This window comes from Poecilia latipinna, unplaced genomic scaffold, assembly GCF_001443285.1.
Source record: "Poecilia latipinna isolate Pla-1442-1.1 unplaced genomic scaffold, P_latipinna-1.0 Scaffold737, whole genome shotgun sequence".
Taxonomy (NCBI): Eukaryota; Metazoa; Chordata; class Actinopteri; order Cyprinodontiformes; family Poeciliidae; genus Poecilia; species Poecilia latipinna.
This window is the reverse complement of record NW_015113353.1, coordinates 122,612-141,513: the sequence shown is the minus strand read 5'-3', so window position 1 is coordinate 141,513 and position 18,902 is coordinate 122,612. Positions and strand designations below refer to the sequence as shown.

The 18,902-nt window shown below is 38.9% G+C and overlaps 1 protein-coding gene across 2 annotated transcripts in view; it reads left to right on the top strand.

Moving 5' to 3' along the window:
• The window catches only part of tars2 (threonyl-tRNA synthetase 2, mitochondrial), a 44,497-nt gene extending 25,855 nt beyond the window's left edge, over positions 1 to 18,642 (top strand). The window contains exons 1-18 of one of the 2 annotated variants that reach the window (XM_015045659.1): positions 1,219 to 2,033; positions 5,691 to 5,872; positions 5,947 to 6,061; positions 6,912 to 7,033; positions 7,788 to 7,896; positions 9,075 to 9,139; positions 9,223 to 9,301; positions 9,834 to 9,980; positions 10,108 to 10,206; positions 11,637 to 11,806; positions 12,717 to 12,879; positions 13,378 to 13,515; positions 15,054 to 15,131; positions 16,121 to 16,221; positions 16,710 to 16,811; positions 17,884 to 17,956; positions 18,097 to 18,211; positions 18,372 to 18,642. In XM_015045659.1, coding sequence (XP_014901145.1) covers positions 1,962 to 2,033; positions 5,691 to 5,872; positions 5,947 to 6,061; positions 6,912 to 7,033; positions 7,788 to 7,896; positions 9,075 to 9,139; positions 9,223 to 9,301; positions 9,834 to 9,980; positions 10,108 to 10,206; positions 11,637 to 11,806; positions 12,717 to 12,879; positions 13,378 to 13,515; positions 15,054 to 15,131; positions 16,121 to 16,221; positions 16,710 to 16,811; positions 17,884 to 17,956; positions 18,097 to 18,211; positions 18,372 to 18,514 — 2,073 coding nt within the window. In that variant the 5' untranslated portion in view covers positions 1,219 to 1,961 and the 3' untranslated portion in view covers positions 18,515 to 18,642. Of the gene's footprint in view, positions 1 to 1,218; positions 2,034 to 5,690; positions 5,873 to 5,946; positions 6,062 to 6,911; positions 7,034 to 7,787; positions 7,897 to 9,074; positions 9,140 to 9,222; positions 9,302 to 9,833; positions 9,981 to 10,107; positions 10,207 to 11,636; positions 11,807 to 12,716; positions 12,880 to 13,377; positions 13,516 to 15,053; positions 15,132 to 16,120; positions 16,222 to 16,709; positions 16,812 to 17,883; positions 17,957 to 18,096; positions 18,212 to 18,371 lie in introns of those variants that run through there. The other variant, XR_001426579.1, reaches the window with a different exon arrangement.
• The last annotated feature ends 260 nt before the right edge of the window (positions 18,643 to 18,902 follow it).

Sequence of the window (18,902 nt, the reverse complement as noted above, 5' to 3'; positions counted from 1 at the left end):
CCCCCCAGAGCATTTCTGCACCTCTCAGCTCAGCTAGTGGGAAAGGGGGGCCACAAATGTTTCCAAGATGTGATCATTCTTTTGCCCACCTGAAAGGTGCAGATTGTTTCCCTCCAAGCCCCATAACTCCTTTGTCAAATCTGTTGTTTCCTCTGTTTGCAGATTAAGTTTAAATAATGCTTCACATTCTGCATGACGTTGGTGATAATCGAGTTTTAAAATGTATCTAAGTGTTATCACAGTTTTCACAAATCTGCCTGTCTTGTCGCCTCTGTAGTCGACGCTAGCGATGAAGTTAGTTTGCAGTGATTACACTACGTGAAGAGTTATTAGTGAGGTTAATTCTTAGGCATCTGCAAGCAAACACCAAACATGTTGAACTATTTTTTCTTTTTTGTGTTTGTAAATGTATTTTTCTTTCACAACAAGAAATATTGATTTGAAAAGTTGAGTTTGAAAATGACTGAAGATGTACCGAAGCTGATGGTCTGTATATATTTGACACGTTTCACTGCTGTTCTCATCAATGATGCTATATCACTGGTCTTTGAGTGTCCAGTCCTTTCTCTTGTGATGAACATGCACACATTCTGCAGCAGCTGTTAACGAGAATACAAGTCTACCTCTCAAGGAAAACAGGCACTTTTTTTATAGAAGATTATATCCTTAAGATCCAGCAAATCTGTCCTTATTTTAAGTCCAGTTGTAATGGTTTCACTTAATATGTCGGCACATTTTGCTGGACTAAGTGTAGCAACTGTTTTATTTTCATACACTCCTATTGCTTTTATCTCGTCTGCCTTTAAAAACATAAATATGATGATATCCAAAAGTATTTTTACTTTTAGTTGGCCCAAAGTTTGCCAATTTACAGTCAAAAACCTTGCTTTACTTATTGCAATGTTTCATGACCCAGTTGCAATTTGACTCGTTTACATAACACCATCAAGCTAATGTTAAGCAGTAAAGAACTTTTTCATCTCCAAATTTATTGTTGGCAATTATCTATATTTAAATCGTGCCATATTTTAATCTATCTTTTTTTGGCATTTGTAAGCAGTGGTTTTTAATTATTTTGAATTTCCAGCTGGAAGCTCATGAAGATACTAAACACATACATTACCCCTACTGAATTAGACTATAGTAAATGACTTGGTATGTCAGTAGATTAATGATGGGAAATTTAAAATTTATATTATGCTGAAAGGCGATATCACGATCGACTACTAATGCCCTAGCGCCCTCGTGTGGCAGATTGGTGGTACTCCATCTTGAAGCTTCATCTTGATCAGTAAGGTTTTAATGAGATCAATCAAAATGCTAAATTCAATGTACAGCATCTACAATCATTGAAATTAGTTTTTTCAGTTTAGAAGAGCATTGTATTTCAGTGCGTCTGTAAATAAGATCGCTGCTCGCACATTCTCGAAATTAAATATTAAATGTGATTATTTTTGTAACTGAATGATTAAAATGTGTTGCGAATGTCTGATTACTGAAGGAATGCTGACGTTAAGGGGAAAATGTTTGCAAAATCTATCTGGATGTTAAACTAAATGAATAAATGTACTTAAAACTAGAGAAGGCACAAACACTACCCTTTTCCACCTTGTTTATCGCCCGTATGCAGCAGAATGTCTACTGCGAAATCTTAAAGAGTTTCTGACTTAAATTAATTACTAATAACTTCAATTTGAGCTGCTAATTATTCGTTTTCCAGTGTATCGCGCCCTGCATCCTTGCTTCCTTTTTCTCTGTCGGTTTGGCGCATCTCTTGAGTGTAAGCGCGCTCTGGCTTTTAGCCGCGAACGCGCACGCTGCTCCCGAATCTGCGTCACTGAGTCTGACCTCAACGAACGTCACCGCTGCTCTGCATACTTTCGTGTTTCCTGTGGCCGCTTGCATAGGGAGAAAGAGATGAGGCATGTTTGTAAATAAACCTATAGGCAGGTGCGTTCAGGATGGCGGTGACGCAGCTGCTTAAGCTGCTCGTCAGTAGGTCGACACTCCACGCACGAAGGAGGTACAGCAAGGTGCGGAAACTTGTGGTAGCAACTGGAAGCTAACTGATGCTAACGTTAGCATACAGGGCAGTGTGTTTACTGTGTGTCATGTCATGAGCTGAAGCTGATGTCCATTTAATACGTGTGTAGACAAATTCTGTTTTGTACATTTATTAAGTGTAATTACGCATTTAAAACTTTTATTATTGACTAAACGGGTTGCATTTAGCTGATAATTATATTAAAATAAATATCCTTTGGGGGAAAGGAGCAATTTAATAGGAATATGTTTGATGTAACCAATTTTTTTTTTTTTTTTTTTTTAACATTCCCCTTTTTTTAGCTACTCCAAAATTAAAACCGTACCATGTGTCAGTATTGTCATTGGTTACAAAATGTTTGCATAATACTTTGACTTTTCTGGGAATGTGGGTGTTCTCATTTAGCTACATTGTCCCCAGCAGAATATTTGCATTTCCAATAATTACCATTAGGATTTACATTAGTTAACAATATTAAGCAGTAAGATAACTCTCACCTCAGATTGAATGTTACCAGCAGGAAAATTAGGCTTCATAAGGATATAAGGATCAGTCTGCGATTACTAAAGTAGGTCAGAGCATCTCCAAAACTGTAGCTATTCTGGGTTGATCATGTCTGCAGTGGTCAATATTAATCAAAAGCGACCCAAGAAAGGAATGTTTTTAAGCCATAAATTCATCTGTTGATAAAATGCAACAAATGAGTTGCTCTATTTCAGATTGCTGTAGACGTTAATGCTGGATCTTACAGAAAGGTGGCAGAATACACAGTGCTTACTGTTTTGCACGTGGATCTGCAAAGACAGGGCGCCCATGCTGGTCATAATGTTATGCCAGTGCTAGTTATTACAATGATGCAGCACTTTCTTTTTTAGCTTGGCATTCTACACTTGAGATAATTTCTCGAGGTCAACATTTTCATGTTTATGATGATTTTGTTTTTGGATTTGAATTTTGACACTTTTTTGGCATAACATTTTTGCATTTGTAAACCTAAATGATCTGATCGAAGCTGTAGCTTTTTTATGGGACTTGGGACGTTTCATGTGACTGATCCATTGTGCTTACAGATCTACTCTGCCATGCAAAGGTGTCTAAAGGAGGCTTCAAGGGGAGGGTTACTATTAATAAATCAGCACACAGAGACTGACTGTCAGCTGAGGTCTGCCTGAATGTGTTTAAATGATAATCACTTGTTTTACACTTTTACTGTCAGCATAGCCACATAAATGCTTTTCATCTTGCAGATATGTCTGTCTTTGGTTTACTTACTCAAAACCAAATGACAAATATCTGCCAAATGTATCAGGCAGACAACGTATCGACATTCTTTTAATCTACAAATAAAACAAATTGCCATTGTCAGTTACTTATATTGATAATAGTTATAGCATAACAACAGACATTAAATTTGTCAATGGAATGGAGTTAAGCATTTGTTGCAAAGAGAGTGTGCCTTTAATGTCCTACAACAACTAAATTCAAGTTTTCTAGTTGGACTAATGCAAATGGTGATGATTCTGCTGAAATAGCCACCAGTACTTTTTTCCCAAAAGTCAGTTCAAAAATACCTTATTTGTCCCAAAGGGAAATTAAATGTTATAACTCATATTATTGAAATTTCTTCAAAGAGTAGTAGATGCTGATGGCAGGAAGGATCTCCTGTAGGAGTCGATATTACTTTTTCCACGTCTGAAAAAGCCTCTGGCTGAAGACGGTCTGTTGTAAAGCATGAAGAGGATGCACCGGGCTGTCTGTAATCATCTTCGTTCTATAAAGAAATCTCATTTGTACTATATTCTCCAGATGTTCTAGAGGAGTCTAGAACATATTTGCAGAAGATCTGCAACATTTTGCTCCAAACACCAAAGAACTTTAAACTTCCTCAAGAAACGGCTTGCTCGGTCCTTTCTTGTAGATGCTTCTCTTCTAGTTCAGTCTGTTGTCCAGGTGGACATTGAGGTATTTATATTCCTCAACCCGCTTCTACTTTTTCCCCCATGATGGAAATAGAGTTTGCTCTAACCCTGTTTCTCTTGAAATCTACAACCATCTTTGTTCATGTTATAGATGAGTTGATTGTTTCCACACCATGATACCAGATCTCTGTTCTCCGCCTCTTGTCCATTTCTGATACACCTGACGTAATCTGACGGGCGTCTGTTTCGTCCTGGAAATCTGAAGTGTGCAGAGTGAATCTAAATGGTGAGAGCACAGTTCCCTGTGGTGCTCCTGATCACCAGGCTAGACACGTACTCCTTCAACATGATTGTTGAGGTCTCCACTTGTCTTCTGGAGTTTGACGAAGCAAATCAGGCTGAATTGTGTTAAAAGCATTGGAGAAAGCAAACATACTTTTACTTAAAACATGAGTTTTCTCTGGTTCACTGTCTTTCTCTCCAGTTTCCGAATTTGTTCTGGATATTGTTCTTTGCACATCTTTTTTTAAATTTATATTCCAGAATCTTGTAGCTTGCTTAAACAACGAACCTTTTTGAGTACAGAGTTCCTACACAGTCTGGATGAGTGTGTAAATTGATTTATGTATTTTTAGCTTTAGAGCAATACAGAAAAAAAGATTATTGTATTTAAAAACATTTCTTACTTCCATCTTACTTTCTATCATTCCATTCATTTTTTCCTGACTTACTTCCTGTTCAACAGTTTGTCATCCAGTTATTTCTTTCTGTTTTGTTGTTCCTTTGTTCATTCCTTCTTCCTTTAATTATTCCCAATGTTTCCTCCTTAATTCTGTCCTCCTGTGATTTCATTCTATTTTTTGGTTATTTCTGTCCTCCATTTGTTTCCTTATGAACTATCTTCCATTATTTTCTTTCTTTCTGTCTCGCTTCCTCTTCCCTTCCTCTTTCGGTTGAATATTTTTCCCTTCCTTTTTTAACCATTCTTCCCTTTTGTTCCTTTTTTTTTCACCACTTTCATTCCTTTTACTTTTGATGGATGTCCAATGTTTAAAACCCAACCTCTCTGGAAATATCTGCCAAATATTCAGGACATTCTTTTTGTATATTTAAAAAAATGGATTAAACTATTGAAAATTCAGGAAATTTGATTCTAGAACCTTGAAATAAAAAATGTGTTGCATCCCTGCGATGGCCTTACCTTATTGGTTAGACATAAAGTTTGAATTTCACATTGTTGCCACTAGAGGAAGCCTGAGGACCACCAGATGTATGAGAACCACAGTTTTGAGTCATCATTTTGACTGGATGTTCATTTTGTTTGGCAGGGAGTAACAAATGAAATAACATAACTTATTCTCCAAATCCTTATAAAACAGTCATTTTAGAGTTGAACAGTAGTTCTAACATATCGTCACCTTCCTACTACAACGGTAAAAATAGCTTTTTGCTAAAAGTGATTTTGGCAAAACAGTCACCACCTCTTTTGTTCCAAATTATGCTTTAAGCACAAAAAAAGTCTTTTTCCAACAAAAAAAAAGTGATTCACTCTAGGAAGGTGAAAATATGGGTTCCTGTTACAAAAACGTTGCTTTAGGATAAGATTTACAACTGAAATGATGAAATGCTGTTAATGTTAATGACTGTTGCTCCTTCCCTGACTTTCGTTATGTTTCACGATGTTCCTGCCTACTCTTTTTTTTAATATTTCCATTTCTCCTCTGCAGCTCCAGCTGTCTCCAGCCCTGTCTGAGCGCCTGCGCGTCTTTGAGTCTCTCAGGGAACAAAGAGACGAGAACAGGAGACGTGAAGTTAGAGAAAGCCCTCTCTCCGTCCGCCTAACTAATGGACAGACGGTGAAGGGAACAGCTGGAGTAACCACACCGCGTTACGTTGCACAGAGTCTGAGGTAATGCACAGGAGAGGCGGAAATGTTTCTGAGGCGTTGCATGATTGCAGGTGTAAATTCATGTTTTATTTCAGGGTGAAAGGAGCGCTGGTGTGCAAGGTGAATGGGGAGCTGTGGGAGCTGGGGCGACCTCTAGAGGCAGACTGTGAACTGCAGCTTCTGGGGTTTGACTCGGCTGAAGGCAGACAGGTATGTACGACAGAGTATTAGGGACAGACGGACGGAGAGTAGAGTCAGTACTACCACAATAAAGTCTTTGTACTGGTAGAACAAAGATGCAGTTTTCCCAAAAGAAAGTCATTTTATGGAGAGCAAAGCTTTGATAAAACATTTCATGATCAGTTCAGTCCGTGTGGTTCATTCTTTGAAACTGTCATTTCAAAATCTTCCTACTGATAATAATTGGATGCTGATGCTTTTAAAGATTAAATATATTCTATTGGTAAAACTGATACCAATGTATAACTTCACAATATTATTTTTTGTGTTGGACTGTAAAATTTCTACTTCGTTCTCCTAAGATTACAACTTTACTCTCTTAATATTATGACTTTTTTTCTGGAAATGTTATGAATTTATCCTCATATCGTTATGACTTTTTTGCTCGTATTATTACCAATTCATTCTTATTACACTGACTTTATTCTCATAGTATTTCAAATTACTGTCGTACTTCTTTATTCTCGTAATTTAATTCTGGCCGTAGGTGTGTTTGTTTTTCTGTTTGTCTGTTTCCGTAATTTAACCTGAAATTTGATATCAAATGGGGAAAATAAAGGAAACATACCTGTTTCCTTGATAATCTATGAGATCAATATTTAATCTATAGCTCATTAATTCTTCTTACCCTTTTTTACTGACTGGTTTGGTTTCAAAGAAATGATTTTTTTTTTCTGTGAACTTTGAACTCCTTACAAGTAAAGAAAAAAAAATCTGATATTGCTGTAGATGTCAACTTTTTTTATGTAAACCTTATGGACACCTTCTATTTTTTTTAAAACCCTCTGGGTCTTTGAGCCGAATAAACTCTAATTTACAGGCAGCATGGAGGACAGGAGCGTGTGTCCTTGGCGGTGTGTTGGAGGGGGCGTTTGCTGCAGAGGTCTGCAGGGAAGGAGCGTCGGAGCTCGGACTTTTTTGCGACCACGTCCCAAGCAGCAGGTGAGACTTGTCCTTCGTAAACATGAGCTCAGCTTCAGTCGCTGAACTCGCCAAGTTAGAAGGTATTTTTACTTTCATTTTTCCTGTGCATTATGTCTATTTCATCTGTATTTGCTGTAATGTTGCACACTCAGCGTTCTTGCGTAGTCTTGAAAACTTTGGAAAGTTATTGAATCTGAATTGATTATTTTCTAAGTCTGCATAAATGTAGAAAAAATAAAATGTATGGGGGAGGAAAGCTTTAATTTCTAGACTGTAATTCTATTATCTCGAAGGTAAAACTATTATGGAAAACAGTTGATTTCTATGAGGAGGATAAACTTTTTGAGGGTTTTTTTGTACGCCCCATAAAAAGTTGACCTTCTATTAAATCTAATGCTCATTTTAGTTTCTTAGTCACTAACCAATAAATTCATAACCCTTAAAAATCAGATACTTTGCAGTTTTTTGTTTTTGCATATGTGAAGTGAAAGTATTAATTGGTAAACTTTGAGATGAAGGATATGTATTGAAGTCCTATGTAGAGATTTCATGCAATCCTACTATATCTAGATGCCAAAAAGCTGAAATGACCCTTTATTTTTCATTAGTTTCACAATTGTGTTTCATGGTTTCTTTGAGAAAAAAGATGGAGAAGCTGACCTAGATTAATACTTTAGTACTCAAGGTCATAAAGTATTGGAAAAATCTAAAACAGAATGAGTCTGGGAAAGTGTGGAAGCTTTAAGTTTTAATTTGTTCATTTCTTCCTCAGTTCCTTGTTGCTGAGTGATGTGGAGGCAAAATGTAAGGAGGCTGCAGCCCTCAAACTTCCTTTAGTTGGACTGGACCTGAACACAGCAGAGCTTCATGAACTGTTTCAGGTCAGTAATTATTACTGTATGTCTCATAATGTTCTTTTGTTTTATCTCATCTTTTATGCTGCAATTAAATATGTTGTACATCAGGCACAAACAGTTAGGTCCTCCCTTGTTTTAATTCAACGTCTTGCCATCTAACACTGTAAATCCTTTAAATAGCTGCACACAACCTGCAAAAAGGGATTTCTGCTACATCTTAAAAAGTCCAAAACTTAATAATTTAAATTTTTAGACCCTGGAAAGTCCAAATTACTAATCGATTGTTTCATACGGGAGCCTAAAATACATATAGATGCGTCTTAAATTCATAACTTTTTTCCATGTTTTGAGGAGTTGAGTGATGCATCACTTCAAGCTGCTCTCTAGGAACTCTTTTACTGATTAATAGTTTTTTTGCAGGTAGGTACGCAATTACCTTTGCTGTTTCTGCCTTGTCAGGGGAATCTGCAGCGGAAATTGTTGGGTATCCGATGAATTGCTGGTTACAAATTAAAGGAGTAGAGAAAGCAGTAATAGTAGTTCATTCATTGTTTGGTTTAAAGAAAATCTGTTGCAGTGCAATCACAGAAAACGTTCAAATCACCAGGATCCACTAAAGGCAACGGAAACGGACAAAAATGCTTGATGGAGAATTCACAGGTTTGTTTAAATTGATACAAACGTGGTGCTTTAATAAACATCAGGTTTCAGCTCAGATGTAATTTCCGTCCATGCAGCACTTCTTTCATCAGGAAGTGGAGACTTTCTCCAGACCGTTTTGCACAGTAAAGCAAGAACAGAAACGCTTGAGGTCAGCCATGTTGGAGCATCCGCATCAATCCAGTTTAACTAAATACTTTGAAATGGCTTGTTCTGTTTAGTTTGGCTCTGCTGTTATATGTTCCTGTGCTGAACAGCTAAAAGGAGGAATGCTTTTCATACTCCAGAAAACCGAATTTAATCAAGACTTTAGAACTCAGGGAAAAATTTGGAAGCATGCAGTAATATTTAATTTCTTAAAGTATAATTTTTTAAGCACCCTCCTGTTATTGTCTTGGTGATGCTCAGTCTTGTAGCCCCATATTTAGTTCTAATAGTTTATTTTGAGTTTAATAACTTTGACACTTGCCTTATTATGCATCTGTGTTTTGTAATAGTGCAGTGTGTGTGTGTGTGTGTGTGTGTTTCTGTGTGTGTTATAGGACAGTAAACTGCGGATGCAGCTTCTGGAGGAGCAGATTAACGGCCCCACAGTCACAGTCTACAGGCATGTGTTCATATCGACTTGCTTTCTAGTTGTTTATTTTGTAACAACAGAAATGTGACCTGCTGTTATCCTGTGTGATTCAGATGTGGGGACAGGTTAGCGGTGTGTGACGGGCCTCTCCTCCCACACACAGGTTTCCTCAAAGTCTTTAAGATGCTGCAGGTGCGTGGCTGTTTCTGTCTTCTGCTTGTTTTCTTGATTTTTTTTGCTCAGCTTCTCTGTAATTTCACGCGTTTGCCTTTTTATAATTCTAGCTTCAGGACGGATAACTAGTCTCTAGAAAGCCAAACACTGTTTTATCTTTTATAGCTCTGGTCTTTTCTTTATGCTTCAAGCAAGATGATTGAGAATTTTTGATCACACTATAATCAGATGACTCCATCCTACTTTCATGTGGCTTTTTTCCCCGAATAAATCGGACATTTTTTCCTCATTTTTCTGATCCGTGGCTCTGGTTCTGTACTGGTCTGTCACTGAGCAGACTGGAATTCCACAACAGCATGAGGCTGGAAATATTGGTGACAGGATGTTGTGTTTGCCAGAAGCCGTATTCCTGTTCCAAGCGCTAACACAATGCTTTCCATCAGATAAATATCGCATTCTTCCCTTTTTCTTTTTTTTTTTTTGCCAGCCTGTCACTTTCCTTTCCTCTGTTGCCATCTGTTTGTTCCCTCATTATTTTCTCTCATCCCAGCTGTCCTCCGTCACGCTGTCCAACCAGACGGGGCCCAGTGGCTTAACGCGTCTGCTAGGTGTGGCGTTTCCAGGAGAGAAGGACAGGGAGGAGTGGGAGAGGGAACAGGAAGAGGCGCGGAGGAGAGACCACCGGCGGATAGGAACAGTGAGATGAGAGATGCATTACAGAAGTGAAACTAAGTGGTAAAATCAGGGTAGGGTTAGGTTAAGTGGTAACCTCAACCCTGCCCCTTACCCTCTCATCGGTAAATAGATTTTATGTTTTCGTTCAGGACCAGGAGTTGTTCTTCTTCAACGAAGTGAGCCCAGGCAGCTGCTTCTTCCTGCCTAAAGGAGCCCACATCTACAACACACTCACTGACTTTATTAAGGTGCTCTACTTTTTATAAACTACTTATAGCCCCTGTATAACAAAATCGACTCATTATGTTTGGCAGAGTCAAAAATGTATAATTTTATGCTTCAGATAGTTGGGAAAAAGACTGTAGTTTATTTCTGGTGGAGTTAATTTTATGCCAAACATTTACAATCGACAGACGACAAATAAGTTTCATAAATGGTGTTGCTAGAGTAACAGTCAGTAAATAAAATCATCACATCTGTGATGTTTTAAATAAATTATGTTTTTAAACTAAACTAATATTTTAAAGAACTTTTCACATTAACATGAATGACTGGAATCAAATATGGTGAATATACAGAATCAACAGATTATCTTAATTTTTAATTTAAAGCTTTTGGAGTAATGTAGACTGTCCTTTTTTTTATTTATTTTATTTAAATTGAGGTTTTGTAATCCATTGTCAAGATAATTTATTTCAAAAATCCAGGACTTTAGTCTCAAATCTAATCTTTAGACTTAAAAAAAAAAATCTAGATCCAAGTTGGTAGATTTTTAGTAAGTGGAGATAAAATATTTCAAACTGTAAAATAATACGTCAGCCAAAATGTCAAAGGGACACAAATTTCTTAATTTAGTTTTGAGACTTCAAGCTTAAAATACATCAACTGGACAAATTGTATGCATTTTGCATAAACACAAAGTTAAGCAGCAATAATTTTTCAAAAATACAAAAAAGTCAGAAATTTAAAGTTATTACATGACCATGTTAACTTGTTTTTTTGTTTGTTTGTTTTTTTGTCATTTGTGCAGATTTTACATTTAAGCTATAATGGTTTTAAAAAAGGTCTTTAAAACCTTAAATTTAACTTTTTGAAACTTGAAGAAAACCCAAAAATGCAGGAGATTTACTGTTTTCTTAAAGTTAAATAAACTAAAGAAGTCTTAAAAGACTAGATCTCCGTACATAAAAGCTTTTTGCACATACATAGATTTGCAACATCTGGCTCAATATTCTGGCACATTGTCTGAGGAAATGTTTGTCCATCTCCAAGACGGATTGAGGCGTTAATTTCTTTTCTAGAAACATTAGAAATTAGATCTGAAACTGCAGCAAAACTTAGTCACAATAGCTGAACTGCATATTTAGACTGCTAATAAAAATGGCCTTTTAATGCAGTTTAGCTGAATCCAAATACAAAACATGCCTCGGTGTGATTGCAGTAAAGTTGGATGAGAATCAGCAGCTGAAGGTTTTTCATTCGTTCCTCTTGGTAATGACTGTTTCTTCTGTGAACTGAATTCTCCCGTTAATGTGCTCAGTTTATGACCCTGAAGATTTATGAGTGTGTGTCCGTGGTCAGGATGTTAGTCTTGGTTTAATAATGACTCTGTTGTGACAGCTTGACCCGCTCCTTCGCTCATTGTTGCACATATCCTTCCCTCTCCGACCCCTCACAGAGCGAGTACCGAAGGCGAGGCTTCACCGAGGTCGTGACCCCGACTCTTTACAGCACCGCGTTATGGGAGCGCTCGGGCCACTGGGAGCACTACAGCGAGAACATGTTCACCGTGACCTCGGAGGGTGCTCAGACCTTCGCTCTGAAGCCCATGAACTGCCCTGCACATTGGTAAAAACCAAAAACACACACATGCATAACACACAGCACTCCTTCAGCGACAGACTGCTGCATCCTAAATGCACAAAGGAGCGTTACCGCAGATCCTTCCTCCCAGCAGCTCTCGGACTTTAAACCATCACTGCTCCGAACAAACTCAAGAAGTGTTTGCATCCATGCTGCTGTTTGCTCACTTTTAAATGCCATTTCCGCTGTTGTTCCACATCTATTTTTCTGCACGGATACACGATATTTTGATCACAATATTAGTGTTTCATACCAATTGATATTGATAATTATTTGATTAGTTTTTTTTTTTTTTTTTTGCTTTATTTACCTGATTTACTTCCAAACTTGTGATGTGATCTTTCCTGTTTTATCCACATCATTATTGTTTATTTATTAGCAGTTATGAGGCACAGTGGCAAAACTTAAAACTGCTGCTTACTCAAGCGGGTTGTTGCTAAGTAACCAAAGAATGAGTGAGTTGCTAGGTAACCAAAGAGTGAGCGAGTTAGTTGATCCACCAACCTTGTTTAGCTGGCCGTGAAAGGTTGAGCTGCTAGAACCTTTCCTCTGCCTACATCTCCCATAATGCTGTGCGTTTCTGGATTGGAGATCAGTGGAATTATTGAACATTCTATTAAAGTATCATCTGTTTACCGATCACGAGTGTATTGCAATATATATTGTTATTGCTTTATTGTCATTTCCTAATATATAGTATTATTTTCGTTAATGTTGATCTTGTTTTTTATATATTGCTTTTAACACTTTAAAAACTTTTTTTGTGAGCCTTTACATCAGTTGCTGCTTGTACACCTGAATTTCCGCTTTGCGGGACAGTAAAAGCTGTTTATGTCACACCTATTTCTACATTTGGACGTCTCCATGGTAACCGACTCTGCTCTGTTTCGTCTAGTCTCATGTTTGAGCATCGGGTTCGCTCGTGGCGGGAGCTTCCTCTGCGCTGGGCCGACTTCGGGGCTCTGCATCGTAATGAGCTGTCTGGAGCTCTGGGAGGGCTGACTCGGGTCCGGAGGTTCTGCCAGGACGACGCACACATTTTTTGCACACCGGAGCAGGTAGAACATGTTTTTTTTTTTTGTTTTTTTTTTTCATCTATTTAAGCCATATTATATCTCTGGAGGTGCTTCAATTAAATCGAAACTGTAAAGGAGATACATGTGGCACGGTAATTAGATGGGCTGTACAAATAACTCCTGAGGCATTCCAGGAGGCCTCCGGCTGGATGAATGTGACCCTTTGTCCCGTTCAAACATGATACCTCCACATGTGTGGCGCTGCAGCTGTACAGTCATCCTGATCCGCTGCATCCAGACCTGGATCTCTCCCATCATATCCGCTCTCCAGTCTCTGGTTGCGTCCCGGTAATTCAGAGATCACATGATAATCACTGGGCTCTGAAATGCTAATTCAATCTTAGATGCACTCTTCCTACCTGGGTAGGAATTTAACCCTTTGAACTCCTCTGTCTTACCTCAGCTCTGTTGATTGTTGCATACCTCCCTGTCCTCTTGTTGCCCCCTCCGTCACCCCGCCGTTTCACTCTTTCTCCGCAGCTGGAACAGGAGATTGTGGCTTGTTTGGACTTTGTTCGGAGCGTCTATCAAGTGTTTGGGTTTTCCTTCCACTGCTTGCTGTCCACACGTCCCACTCCGTGCCTGGGGGAGCCTGAACAGTGGGACCACGCCGAACAGGCAAGCACACACTTTCACACACTGCTGATCACAACGTAGCCCTAAATAAGACCCTGATAGGCTGTTTCCACCAAACTGGTTCAAGTGCTTCACCAGTTCTTAACTCTGAGCCACGTCCTTGTTTTATTTTTAATGTTTTATGCAGCTAGTTTCTAAGTCCTCCTCAGGATTGCGGTTCAAGCATTCAGTTCACCACACAGATCACATCATTAATCACAGTTTTCATGCAAACAGATACCCTAATGTCAACAGCCTCACTTATTAATGCAATGTGATTCTGAAAGCGCTGGAAGAAGCTAAACAGAGCTTGGAGAAGGATTTATTAGAAGTGTTTGATTACATGAAAGAGAATAGGCAGTGGGTTTAAAACCCTTGTTGGAAATGGTTGTTTATAAATTCAGTGAACAGCAGCAGACGTAAGTTCAGCTTTGGTGACAACCGCCTGAAACTCCTCAAATAAAGAAAAGGAAGATGGAAGGAGAGCTCATGTTACACCTGTGCTAACTTGACTTGTTCTTGCCACTGGATCTGTTTTAACAACTTTATGGTTCTGAATTAGGTAGCTCACAACAAAACCAACTTTAGAGTTTAAAGGAGACCTGTTTTAGATAATTCACATAGATAATTTGCATGTTTTTGTGCTTCCATTTGGGTCTTTGCTGTTTCTAAGACCGAGATGTTTTTGACACTACTTTAATATTTTTCGCTGTCTGGAAAATAAGCAGTTTCAAAAACTTCCCGATTGCTAAGAGACAACCCATAGACATCGCCCCGTCACCTAGCAACCCCAGCTTAACCCAATCGTCATCTAGAAACCCAAACGGAGCTCCAGCACACTTGGTCAGCTTTTTTTTTTTTTTACCGCTGTATGTTATGTGCAATGGCTGATGGAAAAGACAAGTGTTTTTTTTTTTTTTTTTAAATGACCATAAACCACTTTATCATTTCTAGTTGATTGTGCAGGGGGCTCCATTTCTGCTTTTTAAAGATGTACAGTCGTATAACTGCGCATCTGTTTGCTGCCATTTTCATGTGTGAGTGTAAATGTTGAATTAGGGGGCGTGGCCAGCAGCAGCTTATTTGGATTTAAGGTGACAAGAGGAACTAAAATGTAATAAGACTTGTAATGAACATCTTTTATGTTGCCCAAAGACCTATCTCAATCTGTTCAAGGAAGCATAAAACTTCCTGCTCAAGACGTTTTGATTGGCTGTCGGGTCTGCATGAGCCCACTTGCAGCTGCTGTGTTTCTTTCTTCTGCACCAACTCAAAGTTGGTCCCAAAAAAAAGAGCAAGAACTTTCATCCATGGAAAAACCAAGAACCAGTGTAGAACCAATTCATAGCTGACATACATGTATTAATGTCCTCTACTGTCTTAAACAGGAAATTTTGTTCACTGTAACTGTACATTAGTGTTATGAGCTCCCACAGTTCACACTCAAAGCCCAAAATGCTGATAATAATGTGAATTAATCATCTGCATGTTCTCCTGCGCCGCCTCATCTCCAGTCGTCTCGTGTGTTTGTGTCTGAGCAGCAGCTGGAGAAGAGTCTGCAGCAGTTCGCCGAACGTTGGGAGCTGAACCCTGGAGATGGAGCTTTCTACGGACCAAAGGTCAGCAGGGAGGGATGGTGAGAAAGGTGCAAACATTTACTGACGGCAGCTACAGCTATCGATCCACTGATCAGGATCTGTCTTAGCCAATACCGATTTAATAGGTATAACGGGTTGCGCAGTTTTGCAACTCAGAGGTGCATCAATGAAACATGCAAAAACTTTAAAGACTCAATTAGAGAAAAAAATATCTAAATGGAAGATGCCACTTCGCAGAAAGCTACACAGCACCTGAAATTAAGCACTTTATTCCCAGTTAGGGTTAATTTCAGGTTTACTGAGTTCAGAACCAACTATTACATAGAAACCAATGTTTTTATCTGTAAGTATACCCCTAAATCTGCAGGAATAAGAGCTTTGGGGGCTTTTAAACATATACATAGTTGTTTTCTGTTAAGTTTAACTGTCTGTGACAGATTTTAAATCACTTTTGCCTTAAGCCTTGTATTACTGCTTTGTTGATACATGTTCACCATTTTCTGTTCAGTGTGGAGCTGCCTTTCCCTTTACATCTCCACAGATTGGAGTTGTGCAGAGAAAATGTGAGATCTAAATGATGCAAGTCACAGCAGTAAAATCTAAATTAAGATTCTTTTTTTTCATTGGCTTCTGAGTTTTACGTATAAATTTAGAAATTGTTAAAATGGAATGTGCTTTGTTTTCTTTTGGGACTTTGTTTATTTTTGTGCGTCTGATGAACAAGTCGCAGGAGGATGTTGGCTTTAGGCAGGAGGAAGGTCAGGTCATGTATGAGGTACATGCACACAGTGTCCTGTGCTTTTCTAACTCGCATTCCTCACAGCTGTGAAGCTGGGCCACATTGGCCACAATTGGGTACTGCAGCTTCTCCCAGAAACCAGTTTGTAACCAGTTCAGCCCACAAAAATGTGCTTGGGCTGCCGCTGGTGTCTAAGAGCTCTAAAATCAGATTTGTTGAAAAGCAGAAGCGAAGTCCAGACACTAGGAAACGCTGCTCTGTTTCATCTCAGATCGACATCCAGATTAAAGATGCGATTGGCCGACAACACCAGTGTGCCACAATCCAGCTCGACTTCCAGCTGCCCATCAGATTCAACCTTCAGTACGTCGGGTGAGTCGGTTCAGATCTGCTGCCTTTGGCCCTCGCTTTCCAAAAAATTCCTACATCTGTGCTGCTTTAAACCTCCAGGGTTCTGCCATCTACTTGTCATTTTTATAAACTCGCATTTTTGTGCTTCGAGTCCTGTGATGTCCAGGTTAAAATGACCGAAGTTAAGAAAAGCCTAATTTAGTTGTGAATAATTGGGTGTTGATTACATTTCAGAGGATACTGCTCCTGATCTCACATTGCTTCATGTTAATCTGCTTCTATCAAAGTGTTTTAAATCATCCAGCAAAAAGGAATCCAACTGCAGCACAAATATTTGTCTTGATTTATTTGATTTTCTGTAAGGAAAAAAAGAGTAAAAACACAAAAGCTGAGAGATTTGTTGTGGTTGCTTTAGCAGATATTGACTCTTTAAAAAAAAAACCAAATCATTAAAATTGCCCTCCCCATTGATTTGCACTGTGACCTAATCATCGTTTAACGTTCCTCAGACGAGACGGACAGCTGCACAGACCAGTGATGATCCACAGGGCTGTACTGGGGTCACTGGAGAGAATGATCGCTATACTGGCTGAAAACTTTGGAGGCAAATGGTGAGGTCACGATAACAAAACCCGGCATTTACAGCTACAGCTCATTACGTTGGCATATTCTTAAAAAGTTGAGTAACAGTTTTTTATTATGGGGTTCATTCACACCAGCCCTGTTTAATCCTCTTTAGTCAAACTCTAGTTTGTTTGCCTCGACAGTTTGGTTCGTTTGCGTGTGAATGCACAACCGAACTCTGATACCGACCACTAAAGCAAACTCTGGTTCGCCTACAAACCCAGGTCTCGGTTTGGTGGAAGTGAACTCTGGTGCAGTTCGAATGCTTAAATGAATGCCAGACCGCACCAGAGAGCTCTTTAAAAGCAAGACCAGAGCGCAGGGCATTGTGGGTAAACCAAAACAATTGTTTGTCTCTAGTATTAGTGGCAGAAATGGCTCGTGGTATTTTGCTAAAGACAAATTGTACAGCTGCTAAATTGTGATGCTACTCTGTTTTTGTTTACATTTCGTGAAGAAGGAAGTTGCGCTCCCGTCTTCTTCAGAAGTTTTTGTTTTGTTTCCTTCAGTGGTTCTTGGTGCAGCGCCACCACAGGCGAGGGGGAGAACAGTTTTTTAAAGGTTTGGTTCGTTTGAGGCAGAGTGAAACTGAACCAGTTGAAAATGTAACAAATGTTGCAATTTTGGTCCCAGTCCAACAGACTGTGCTGGACTATCAGCTGTGAAAACCACCTAAATCCTTTTCTAATTGGTTTTGAAATATCTTGATTTTCCTAGAATCTGAATTTTGGTTATTTTTATGTCGTAATCATCCAAATGAAAAAGTAATAAATAGTTTAAATGTACCCTGTGGGTACTTTGCAGCTATCTAAGATACAAGTTTCATTTTTGGAATTAAACTGATGAATCACCATTAAGTTGCAGGTAAGGTAAGTTTATTTGTATCACACTTCATTCAGTGTGCTTCACTGAAAAAAAATTAACCAAATAAAAACATTTAAAAAGTGACACAAAAACATAAGACATGAAAGAAATATTAGAATGACGAGGCAAAATAAACCATAAAAGATGATCTTCTAATCTGAGATCTTCTCATGTTTCTCTTGGTGTCCAAACTAGGCCGCTGTGGTTGTCTCCGTCTCAGATCGTGGTGATTCCTGTAGGGGGCAACAGTGAGTCATACGCTAGACAGGTCAGTCTTTGGTGGACAACTGCCAACAAAGTCCTCTTTGTCTAATCTTTTTTTTAATTATTTCAGTGTGATAAATCAGTAAATATGTGAAGCTTTTAAGAGATAAAATCTTTAGAGGAAAACTTCTCGGTTGTCTGAAGGTGGTCGCGACGTTCCACAACGCTGGCTTCATGGTGGATTTCAACGACGATCCAGGAGCCACCTTAAATAAGAAGATTCGCTCCGCTCAGCTGGCCCAGTACAACTACATATTTGGTAAAGATGAATAATGAAAGCAGCAACTTGGAGCTGCCTATATAAATGCTTCCCCCTCCCTCCCTCCCCCCCGATGCTCCATCTCCTGCTTCTTCCTCCCTTATATCAATGTTAACATATTTCAGCGGCTTTATTTTTTTCCTCCCTTGTTTTTTTGAAGTGGTGGGTGATAAGGAGCGTGAGAGTGGAGCAGTGCACGTGAGGAGCAGAGGGGGCAAACAGTTGGGCAGCAGACAAACGGAGGAGGTGCTGAGGTCCCTCATACGTCTACGAGACACCAGGAGCAACCAAGAGGAGCTTTAACAGCGGCTCATTTCCTGGAGTAAATCATGGCTTCATTCTCTGTTTTGTTACTTTACTCTTTTTTTTTTTTTTTTTTTTTTTTTTATGAATGTGAACGCTATCAGTCCTAATAAAAGTACATTAACATTGCTGTTTATGCTCTTAGCGTTGTCCTTTACTGGAATTTGATGATAAATATGTGCCCAAAAAAGTACAGAGTGGAGTTTTAAGGCTATTTAAAGATTATCGGTCTAACATCTGCATCACTCGGCTGCGGATGCAATTTGTTCCCTAAAAGCCATTAAATATGCAAACGTTCCGCTTGTGTAAGTTTATCATGAGAGCAGAAAACCAGACATACCTTTAAGAGAGTTAGGAAGAGAGAGAACGCAGAGGAGGCAATCTGACT